General features: G+C 39.3%; 1 protein-coding gene across 2 annotated transcripts in view; it reads right to left on the bottom strand.

Moving 5' to 3' along the window:
- The window catches only part of LOC101855088 (fatty acid synthase), a 37,204-nt gene extending 25,581 nt beyond the window's left edge, over positions 1 to 11,623 (bottom strand). The window contains exons 1-8 of one of the 2 annotated variants that reach the window (XM_005094129.2): positions 11,525 to 11,623; positions 4,298 to 4,553; positions 3,829 to 3,981; positions 2,925 to 3,098; positions 2,410 to 2,610; positions 1,860 to 1,982; positions 1,346 to 1,425; positions 587 to 737 (exon numbers count right to left, since the gene is read on the bottom strand). In XM_005094129.2, the coding sequence (XP_005094186.1) occupies positions 587 to 737; positions 1,346 to 1,425; positions 1,860 to 1,982; positions 2,410 to 2,610; positions 2,925 to 3,098; positions 3,829 to 3,981; positions 4,298 to 4,526 (1,111 nt within the window). In that variant the 5' untranslated portion in view covers positions 4,527 to 4,553; positions 11,525 to 11,623. Of the gene's footprint in view, positions 1 to 586; positions 738 to 1,345; positions 1,426 to 1,859; positions 1,983 to 2,409; positions 2,611 to 2,924; positions 3,099 to 3,828; positions 3,982 to 4,297; positions 4,554 to 11,318 lie in introns of both variants that reach the window. The other variant, XM_005094128.2, reaches the window with a different exon arrangement.
- Positions 11,624 to 12,279: the final 656 nt, after the last annotated feature.

The raw sequence follows: 12,279 nt of genomic DNA, 5'->3' as shown, positions 1-12,279 counted from the left end.
TCGGATAACAATAAAAAGAAATTTATTACCACTAGGTTGAGTATTAATTACAAATATGCTCTTGCCATCAAACTAATTTCTTTTGTTCAACTGGGAATTCAGGTTTCGATCAACTGCCAAGACCATAAAGGAGAAAGTGGGGGAAAAAATGTATTGCACATTTTCAAAGAAAGTATTTTCTTTCCATTTGACATCAAGTTTAACGACATACTACAAAAAGAACCTGTCCCTAGTTCCTGTTTCTCACATAACAAGGGGAGCGAAGGAAATGGTTTAGACAGAAAAGAAACTATAAATACAGAAACTGATAGAATTTATGCTGTCACTTCCATCAATTCAAGAACTCAAAAGAGCCTTTTTTTGAGCCATGCTAAATCTTGCAAAACAAAATCTCAATAAAAACTAAATTGAGGCACACAGTAACAAGGCGTTTCGTTTCCTCCTTTATCTAATTCAATTATTCAATGAAACTACGGATTCTTTTTCAACTGAATTCCTAAATGGAACTGCTATTTGCAAGAAAACACAGGTTAACAATCACTGGTCAAAATGAGATACAAAACTATCTTTAAAACAAAATCTTTACCTGATGCAGCCTCTGGGTGACCCATGTTGGACTTGGTTGATCCAATCAGAAGAGGGGTATCTCTGTCCTTGCAGAACACGTCAACGATGGAGTTGATCTCTTGAGGGTCCCCGACTTTGGTTCCTGTTCCATGAGCCTCCATGTATGCAATCTAGACAAACAAATAGTCCATACCAAAAAAAATATTACAACAGCACCTTTTTTTTTAACAAATGAGCATTCCATCAAGTGTATTCTGATTTGCAACATAAAGAGAAAACATCCTGTTTTATTCAGACCCATCTACGCTGAAAACGGCCTTTTTTTAAGACATACCCAAAAAAATAGTACTCTTCCTCTCCACCTTCACATTTTAATTAGCACACCAATTTGTGAAGTGCCAAGAGCCACCAGGGAGTGGGCACTATAACAGAGGTCTTTATGATTATCATTGTTATCATTATTATCATTATTATTATGAACACATAAGAAAACATCAACATTCCCCTGAATCTTTCTTTTTTATTCAGGGCCTGGCTGAGCATACCATACTTCAGCTAAACTATCTCAGTGCGATACCCTAAAGGCAAAGAGTACTATCAACATTCATGAACTTTTTGTCGAAAAACATTTCTGAAAAGGATGACTACCTATTTTGAGACTTTGGACTGAAACAGAGTAAATTTCAACATGCACCCACCCCACATCCCTTTCTTACAAAAATACACTATACCATAACATATGCCAAGCAATGCAAAATAGTTTAAATTTAAAACTTACATCTTTTGGGTTGAGGCCAATATCATTGTAAACTTCATTGATCAAGCGCTTCTGAAGATTGCCAGATGGGAATGTGATTCCTGATTTGGAGAGAAAGTCAATCACATATTGAACGAGAGATTTGACACAGTTCAGAAATAACATTAATATTAATTAAGTAACGATAGTGTATAGAGAGATGTCAGTTTCTACAAGACAACACAATTCACACTTCAAAACAAACAATTTAAGGGAAAATGATAAGAATTACTCTAAGCTATAAAATAAATACATCCCATTAAAAAAAAATAATTAGCAGTTGTGTTTATTGCATTCATTTAGGTAAACAACTTCAAAAATACTTCTGAATATTTTCAAAAGTTTTACATTCAGAACAAACCATTCAAAAAGTGTCAGAAAGGGAGAGGAAGAGATTTAAGTAGAAAAGCAGACAAACTTTGTAACATTATATGCAAATGTAACAAATGACTTACATTCTAGCTCTTAAAAATTATAAGAGCAAAAGAAAGTATACCTTGTTCTTTGTAACCATCAGCATTGGCCCTGGTGTGAACAACTGTAGCATAAATCCTTCTGCAGTCTGCACTCTTCTGTAGGAAGATAGCCATCACAGCTTCACTGCGACAGTAGCCGTCCCCTGAAAGTACAACACTTCCAACATAGCACACTTCTCTAAATCAAGCAAGCACAGATCAAAATTAGGGGATGAGGAAATCTTTTAGTTATGTGCAAATGTCACTGTGAATATGTTTAAAATACAAAGCATGTACATGAGAAAAAATTACAGACCTGAAAAATCTGTTCGCTGTACGTGTTTCACTATCTAGGCCTACATGCCAGACCTTACTCAGAAATAGTTTAATATTAAAGCTTCCAGGAGTAAAAGTTGGACCATCTTAGTAAAGAGAAGGCAAAAACTTTCAGCAAATGACATATCAAGCACTTACATAATCAAGGAATCTTATATTATAGACTAATTTCTCACATTCATTTCAACCCACTAAACCAAGTCTCTGAAGACAAAGTACTGAAGCTTACGATTTGATTATTAAGCAACCTCTTACCGGAGGCATCAAAGGTCTTGCATGCTCCGTCAGGGGACACCATTCCCATCCTGGTGAACTGGAGAGACGTCTGAGTCTTCAGACACAAGTTGGTACCACCGACAAGAGCAGAGTCGATGAAGCCCATGCGAATGTTCATCAGAGCCTGATCAAGACACATCATGCTGGAAGAGCAAGCTGTGTCAACTGCATAACTTGGGCCTGTAAAGGACAGGAAAGCATAATTACACCCTAAAATGGCTAGTCCAATTTAAGAACACTAAATAAGAGTGCTTTTGCAAGTTCAAAGTTTAAATATTTCAAGTAAATGCTTGATTTTAAAATGCAGAAAAAACAAAGAACATTTTTATTCTATTTTAATCATGAAAATTCTTCTAATGAGACCATTTCAATTTCCGTTTTTTAATGGTGAAGAGTGAAAATCTCAAGCAAGAATGTGCAGTAAAAGTAGAACCTTAACTTTAAAAATCAAACAAGTTACATTAGACCAGAATTATTTCTCCAGCATCCCTTACCAGTGAAGTCAAAGAAGAAAGAGATTCTGTTGGCAAACATGGCTTTGCAGCATCCCGGCATACTGTAGCCCACAAGGGTCTCGGGGTCAGCAGACCAGGCTTCAGAAGCTTCAGCAATACTGACACCAATAAACACACCGGTGCGGGAGCCTCGGACACTCTGCAAAGTCTGGCCTGCACGAAGGAAAAAAATTTTGACAAGAATTACATTTAACAGTAGGCTACAAAACCTACTTTGCAACACTAACAATGAGAAAAAAGATACAATGGAAAAATGTTTTGAATAAAGAAATGACGAGACAGAAATGGAAACAATTTTTTAACAAGTGAACAATTACTATCATTATTACCATAAAACAAAGAACGGCAGACCGTTACTGGATGAGTTAGCACATTTTTCAGCAACACAACAACCCTCATTTGTTTTAGTAGAGGTTTTACGGCACTCGCAACAGCATAAAGTCATTCGAGCGTCAGAAGATTAGAGGTGTTACAAGAGAGTAACAAGCATAAAAATGGAGGAGAGGAGAGAAGGATGATAGAGGTTTGATAGGAAAGAAGAAGCAAACCACACCAGACCACCCGCCAACCACCCACAACCCTCAGATTTATTCTATTCACAAGGGTATGCATCCTGCTGTAAATAATTTCTTCTGTCCTTTACTGCTTGCAAAGCCTCTGATCAGAAATGTTACAGGTGAAACTGAAGTGATCTAAATGTTTTTAGTAGTTAAAATCACGTCTACTTTTTACAGCCAAAACCAGCTAAAACTTTAACCCTTGTGCCCTGCTCCTTGAGCCTACAGCAAATGAAATTTGCAACCCAGCTATGCATTTGGGTATCCAAAAAAATTTAAAATTACAAAACATCTAATTCAGACAGGTACCACAGTATAAAGCTGACCTGAATCAATGATGGCTTCATAAGATACTTCCAACAACATCCTGAGCTGTGGGTCCATGCAGTCTGCTTGCTTTGGGTGGACACCAAAGAATCCAGCATCAAATTTAGCAATTTCTAAAAGTTTGCCATTTCTGGGTGGCACTCCATGCAGACCTGTATTGAAAAACATTGTCAACTCATTATAAAACAACACTGATCAAAAATAGACAATAGGCTGGTTTAAATACAGAATCTTACAGCTTCATCAATATGTGGCTTCCTAAAAAAAACAAAATAATAGCAGGCTAATCACAAATGTAAAAAAAGACAAAAGAATAAGAGGGTACCTACAAATAAAAAATGTAAAAAGCATTAACTTACATTACTAAAGACTGCAAATCTGCACAGCCAATCAACATCACTCCTTATCCAATACCTTGTATACATCTAAAAACCATCAGTTTTAAATATCTGGGCAAGCAATACTCACCCACTTCCCATCTTCTGTTGTCTGCAGTCACCATGTCTTCTTTCTTCATCAGGTGATCCCGGAATTCTTGCATGTTGGCCGACTCTGGCATGCGGCCAGAGATGCCGCTGACACACACCTCCCCATTGTAGACAAACTCTGGGAGGTTTGGACCAAGTCTGCCATTCAGCCCATCACCCTGTGCACCTCCATTGTACAGGGTGTCCTCGGAGGGTACTCTGGTAGGCATTTAATTGTTTTGAGGAGCTAAAGCAGTCTGTAGGAAAAGAGGAATAAAAATTTCATTATTTTTTTTAACAAAGAGTAATTGAGCTTTAGCCAAACGCAAGATGATCCCAGCAAAGGTACCAAAATATTTTGAGCCCACAACACCATCAATCACAAAAGCCTGGTTAGTATCTCAATTTCCTGCAGCATACAGTCTTTTTTCCTACTAGGCTGAAAAACTTAATTGACTATTCAATAAAGCACTACTTAACTTCACTTGTACACACAACGCAACATCCTTTCCTCTGAAATCTAAGACATAATAAAAGACTGAAGACTGAAGAAATAATTACAGCTTTGAAATAAATATATGAGTTATTCTACTTACACACTATACAATCTTATTCTCTAAATTTTAGAATTCAGAGTTCTGTAACAACTATTGAAACCACAACATAGCTCCGTGCAAAGTATGTTAAAAATCCCAACTTGCACAAGAGACAATCTTATGGAGTTCTACCCTAAGAGTCCCATCTCAACTGAAGAAAATACGTCCGCTCCACAAAGTAATATATCCAAACTTATGCAATGTTCCATAAGTCAAAGATGTAAACTAAAACGAACCAAAAAGCAAAAGAGAGTGCAGCACTGGTCACTCCTACTGGAGACGCACAGTATGATATCACAGTAAGGCTACATATTAACATATTAAGTATGTCCTCTCCCTCGCAAGATAGCACGGCCTGAGGGCATGCCCTCCAAATGTGATTAGACACCCACTCTCTCCTACACCGATCCCTGCCCATCTGATTACACAGCCCCCTCGCATCCTCACTCACTCTCTCTCCCTCTCTCTCACAAATCAACACCCATCCTCCCCCCCCCCCCCCCCCCCCCCCCCAACCCACTCTCATCATCTATGCTTGTCAGTATGACTACCTCCAGTTTTTCTCCATTTTCCCCTACCTTTGAAGTCCCTATCCAGTCGATCGACTTCTTTCCTCCCTCCTACTTATATGCTAATCTCTGTGTTCACTTAGCTACCTCCTTTTCTCTCTCACATACACATTACAAAATCTAGAAGTTGCATCAATGTAAGCCGAACCACAGGAAAATTATACAAAAAACATTTCTCTCATATATATCATTGGCTAGTTGTTCAGATATATACCAAGCCCAAAATATATATTTTTTTACATTGCAGTTTCTTTATCTGTGGTATGAGAGGCATGTGCTCCAATAATAGTTTGTCAAAATTCAAATTCTAAATGTTGAAAAAAAAGCAAGAAAAGATACGTAATTTCGATACAATTGCGAACAGAATAAAATATGTTTTTTCTCTCCTGAAAAGTTTTGCTTTCTGGACTTAATACATTTTAACTGCCTTCCAACATTGTGTAAACATGATAAAATAATTCTCTCCACACATGTCAAGCTACGGATTACCTCTTGTGAAACCAGCGTAACAAAACTTATAAAGGTCAGGCACAAATTGTTACCCAAGACTGCTTACTTAAAGTGCACATAGTCGAACAGACCTTAAAATTGAACTACTTTGTAAAGTTTTCTTAAAATCTAAATATAGCACATGAGGTCAAATGTGCACGAGAATTAATGAGGCATGATCACTCTGAACATATTATATAATGCATTATATGACTAACTGCGAAATTATCTACCATGAAACAAAAGCGTGGGAACATGATCAAGGTCAATATGAAACTGGTTACCTGATACACTTAGTGCACACACCCTTATTGACCCTAAAAGTGTGCCACACTGTGCATAATTATCAATTCTTAATTTAGCACAGAAGGTACAAAGCCTAATCATGTGCATTATTACACACTTATATGATAAGATATAATAATCTAGAGAGACAACCGTTATCACCTCGAAACCAAAGAGCGTACCCTCGATAGTGTCAAGGTGCACAAGTCATGAGAAACCTACGGAGATCGCCATAAAACGATATCAGCTTGAGATGGCGTGTACAGCGAGTTCCTATGATATCAACCACATCGTATACAATGCATGACAAGCACTTTTCTACTAATCACACACAAACTTATATGCCCTTCTGACAAAGAAAGGAGCTGATAGGGACTTGCAGAGCACTGTTAGAGACTAGAGATTCAAAAAAAAAAAGAAAAAAAAAGTTAAAGTAGGCCGAAGTGTGCTACAACAAGGTGCCAAAGTTTCCCTTTTTGCTACTTTATAAATCCATTGTTGTAGTACATGTGAGAAATTTGCCAAATACTTCCTCAGTTGTACCATTGTTATCCTAATAAATCTGATGAGCATCTTTCCGGAAGCTCTCTCAGCATACTGGAACATAAAACTCTAACGAGAAATATCAGATAATAATGCTTTGAAATCTCTTTGATAAATCTCTCCAAAACTATATAAAAACATACATGCACATCAATTAGCTCCACCTGTATTGTGCTGGGCTACTGAGATATGGTACAGATGCTAGGCGTGTTCTGTTTGTTTTCGCGATCGGTGGATCGTGCAACTCGTTTTGTGGATCCGTCTTATAAAACACTTTAAATACTAGACTAGGAGGCTCAAATGTGGCATCCATCTGTTTTTGATGGTCTGTGAGACTTGTGATTATTGGTGCCTGCTCCAGACATTTGAGCCTCCTAGTCTAGTATTTAACGGTTTTATAAGATGGATCCACAAAAAGCGCTACACGATCTACCAACCTCCAGAATGCGCAATGATCTCATGTTGAGCATTCGATGGATCCACAAAACGCGTTGCGCGATCCACCGATTACACAAATCGACAGAACGCATCTAACACAGACTACGCGGGTTCAAATCCCGTATCGAGCATTTGGGGTTTTCAAAGCTATACACCTACTTGGCTCAGTCGTACCAGGCCAAGAGGTTAACATTTGAATTCAGATGCCCCGCCTCCAATAACCTCACTGTGCTGAAAGGGGCGATATACCCACATATACATACATACATACATACAGACACACATACACTATACCATAAATCGTGTACCAGAGAATGTGACCTGAAACAAATGCAGGAGTTATTTTGCGCTTACTTCACAAAAATCGGAAACAAAAGAAAAAGACACAAAGTCAGTGAAGCAAAAGCATACATCAAAAACATGGCTACACTAAAAACATAGCTGATGGAAAGGTGTGAAGAACTACCATGATCATATAGGTACCCTCCAACTGACTTTTGAGAAGGAAAAATTCTAAAGGACTGACTAAAATGCACAACCAAAGATTTTAAAAAATCCTTCAACAAAAAACAATAATAGGACAACCATGTACCTTCTTCCTCTGTCTCGACCCCCTGCTAAAGCTCAGGGAGTAACGACTATTAGATCATCTCACAGTGCAGTCGACTTTACATTATAATGGGCCTTAATTTACCTTGGCTACATAGAACAGAGATTAGAACCATTCCTTGCCTGACAGGCAGACATAATTTTTTCAATGTTCTGATACATTTACACTGGCTAGAGTGCCTTCAGTTTCTGAGCAGGAATTAATTTTGAGGTTTGCCTGATAACAGTGCGAAGTGCCTAGGCCTTTTTGGGGGGAGAACGTTCATAACGACCGACCACTATGAGACAAGAGTAGAACAAAGGGGTATGGGGCAGGGGTATGGGGTAGGGTTTGGGGAAGGGGTAGGGGTAGGGTTTGGGGTAGAGTTAGGGTTTAGGTTTGGGGTAGGGGTAGGGCTAGGGGTAGGGTTGAGGGTAGGGTTAGGGTTAGGTCTCTTCTTAAATTATTTATTTTAGAACCACAGAGGGATCTTTAACGTGCGAATTTCTCACTTATGTGTCCAAAATTTGTGTCCTTATAAATCAAAGAAGCATTGCTACTCATTCCTGCCTATTCTAGGATCAGGGGGGTGTAGAAAACATGAGAAATGAATGGCCCAGCACTCACCTCTGACTCTGACACCCCCCTCAATGATGTAGCCTAATTATCTTACCCACACTATATATATGGCTCTTTTCGTCTCAGACGGTTAATTTAGCTTAAGATGGTCTCAAAGTTGTCTTCATGCAGCTTCTTTCAAGGCTAATTCTTCCTATGTTTGAAGCGCAGATTCTGTCGCAGTGCTTGCATGTTAGTGTCGTAGATCGAAGCTCTGTATTCTGCTGTTTTCCTTTCGTCGTTGGCGCTTCTCGGCCTGGTTGTTTCTAAGGCTGTTCTCTAGCATTTTAGTTCTTTCCTTTATAATTTTCTTCCATGTTTTCCGGTCCTCGGCTATTTCTTCCCAGATGTTAACATCTACTCCAAGCTTAGATAAAAGCTGTTTTTGCAGGTGTCTTTGTATTGTATCTCAATTTTGGTCTTCCTCTTTGTCTGTTTCCCTGGGCAAGTTCTCCATAGAGAACCCACACTACTTTTTTTTTAAAGCATCCTATTCTAGATCACAGCACTACGTGAGTATATGTTAACAGCTTTCACACAACTAAGAAAATGTAATACAATACAGAGTGTGACTTAGACTTAGGCATCAAACAATATTGAAAAAAACAAAAAACAATAAAAATGTACTAAGACTTACAAAAACGACATGGCACAGGAAAGTGAAAAAATGTGAAAAGTCTCATCAACAACAAGAACCAGGACCAGCCAGAACAGGTCAAAACTTAAAGCACGAGGCTATTCTCCGGCGTCATACCGGTCAATATACCGATGGCTATTCACCGGCATCATGTAACTTATGTCGCTTCTCCACAGCTTTCTTTCCATCTCCCCTGTCGGCATGTTATGGCCTTACACAAACGCTCATAAGGGTCGACACTTCAGAATACGATTCATCATATAGGTGGACACACATCCACTACTCAATGAAAACTCCAGTGACGAAAGAACGGGGAATTTCAGTGTCAAAGGTGACAGCATCAGAGAAGCGCTAACAACCCTCAGTCACAACCAGAAGTACAAGAAGGCACATTTGGCACTGTACACAGTTTCAATAATAATGGCCATAACTTGCTGACAGGGGAGATGGAAAGCTGGGGTGAAGTGAAATGTGCAACAATAAGTGATGCCGGAGAATAATTATCGATCTATTGACATGCACGACCTCGTAGAATAGCCACTTGCAAACTTAAAATCTAGATCTAGATCTAGATCTAGACCTAGACCTCGCTCCTCCCACGTACACTGTCGGATCTCAAAATCTTACTTCAAATGTCAATTCTAACAAGACACCTGTCCTCACCACAAATTGGCGAAGGCGAATTTGCAACCAAGGGGAGGATGAGAAGAAAAGGAAGGCAAAGAAAAGGGTGAACCGACATGCAATAACACTGCGGAGTGGACAGGGAAATCATTCACCGTAACTCGGGCACTCACAAAAAAACATGAAAAGTGGAGGCATCTGACGAGGCCCTGCCATACAGCACCCCTGCGATCCCCCGTGGATCAGTGAGCTTTGAGTTAGTGAGCAACTGAGGGTCTAAATAGTACCCCTTATTATTTTTTATATTAGGCTATCTGAACTAAAGGAGGCGTTGGACTTTAATGGCAAGCGCTATTTGCAACGCCGCATTCTGAATAGCTCTCGTGCTATTTCCAACGCTGCGTGACTATTTGAGTATTCTCCGAACACTCGGGAAAATAAACTTGATCTCTATTTCTCTGAATGGTATCCGTTCTCGAGATTTCTTTGTTATTTGAGACTATTTCGGCGTCATCTTTCATTTTGCCATACTAGAGGACTGGAAGGAAGGTACTGCGAGAAAACAAGACAACTCGACTTTGTCAGTAACCTATTTTGCATTTAGATCTAGAATCTAGAATCTAGTCAGCCCTAAAGCAAAAACTAAAATCCTTTGTGTTAAAAAAAAAAAATCCCCACCCCCTTTCACACCTTATAATATATTACAGATTTATACTAGATTCTAGATCTAGATTCTATACACACACACACATGTGTGCATACTCATACTGACACACACATGCGAGTGCACACTGACACACACACGGACGCGCGCAGGCCACTCCATTCGCAAATAACCAAAAAATTTCGAGAACATAAAAACCGTTCAGAGAAATAGAGTCCAAGTCTATTTTCCCGAGAGTTCTGAGAAATAGAGCCGGCCTAAAAAAAAGTAATCTCCAGTGGTTGGCCAAAGCCTCCTACTCTATGAATCACTTGAATCAAGACTCAAGATCCAGTAAATAGGAAGACAATTAAATAGGGGTAGGCCCTGGCCTTAAGACTAGATTAGAATCTAGTCACTAGGAGACTAGACTAAAGATAAAGGTAAAAGAAAAGACGCGCACCCAGCAAACTCATCTAGCCAACTCGAGACCTCTAGATTCTAGTTTGTGACAAGACAGGTAACGGTCTGGGCTCCAGATCTAGATTCTAGATCTGGAATCTACACTTCATCATGACTCGAACTTCAGAAATAATAGAAAAATCTTTTTACAAAACATATTTTGTTTTAACTCAAGGAAGGTCCCCTTAATTGACATTTTAGGCTAGAGTCTGAATGAGAAACGAATGTTTTGGAAGGACTTGAAGAGCGCCTGATGACCGACATTTCAGAGCGTAAAAAAGAGCGCAGGTCTCCTATTTCTTAGAACTCCGGGTATTCACCGGCAAGTCCACAATAATGGCTGTGCATGATTTAAAACTGAGAATTGAGACCGTGCGATACGCAAATGAGCAACAACAACAAAAAAACACAGATCCAAATCAGTACGTTAAGCAAAATATGAAACAGAAATTTGACATGTTGGAAATGAAGCTTGGCCTAATACATGGGAAGGGGGCGGGGGTGAGAACGAACGTTCTAGGCTACACACTTTTGAGTTCACCGGTACGAGCGTCTGTTTTCCGTTCAGTAAGAAAAATCACGCTTGTTCCAATTTGCGACAGAGATGATAAGAACAATTTCCAATCCGTGCTCAACTCTTTGAAACCATGGGTAGATGCAATTCGAAGACCTGCAAAAATGAATAAAGTCACAAGGAAAAGGCAAAGCGATAGTAGCCAAGCCTAGCCTATATACCTCTAGTAAATCATGCAGTGGTCTGATGCACACTCCTGTTGTTCGTGTAGCCTATAGAATGACCGTCTCATGCGATTCATACAAATCGTCAGATGTCGGCTCATGTGAAAAGAGCCAATGGGAGGGCGTTTCGCGAACCAACTCGCCCGGCGTCACAGGCCAACTGCGTGAGGTGTGACTCGATACCCTTATATAATCGACTCACTCCTTTTTCTTCACGAACGCGACTATTACAATTTAGTTTTTAGGAAAGGGCTCGGCCAGCCTAGTCTATTCGAGTTTTGGTTAGGCTATTAATATTTTTTTTCATAATAATATAGCCTAGATCTAACATTGGCCGATGATAATGAGGCCAATGGGAAATAAGCAATGACATGTGATAACGTACCCTCCCTGCACACACCTACACAAACTCTCTGAAACAGCAAAAAGGCCCACTTCAAAAGCACAACTCTTATCTGTTATATTCTTCAGAGGCGCTTCTCGTTCCTTGCCTACCCAGTCGTTCTCGAATTTATCAAGACCGTGGGGGAGAAAAATCAACTGGAAAACTAGATCTAGATCTAGATCAGAAATACAACCACAGAGCTGAATAAAAATACCAATAAAAAAATCAATGTATCAGTTGTATCTAAAATCGGAAAGACACGGTAGTAGCAGCAATAGTATAAGTTGTAATCGCAGTATCATCAGCTTTGGAAAGCGTAGCAGAGGAGCAACTTACTGTAAATATAGGCTAGAGGTAGTAAGTAGTA

The sequence above is a fragment of the Aplysia californica genome, unplaced genomic scaffold (assembly GCF_000002075.1).
Source record: "Aplysia californica isolate F4 #8 unplaced genomic scaffold, AplCal3.0 scaffold00076, whole genome shotgun sequence".
NCBI classification, from domain to species: domain Eukaryota; kingdom Metazoa; phylum Mollusca; class Gastropoda; order Aplysiida; family Aplysiidae; genus Aplysia; species Aplysia californica.
Note: the sequence above shows the minus strand (reverse complement) of the source record. Positions and strands in the feature narration are given on the sequence as shown.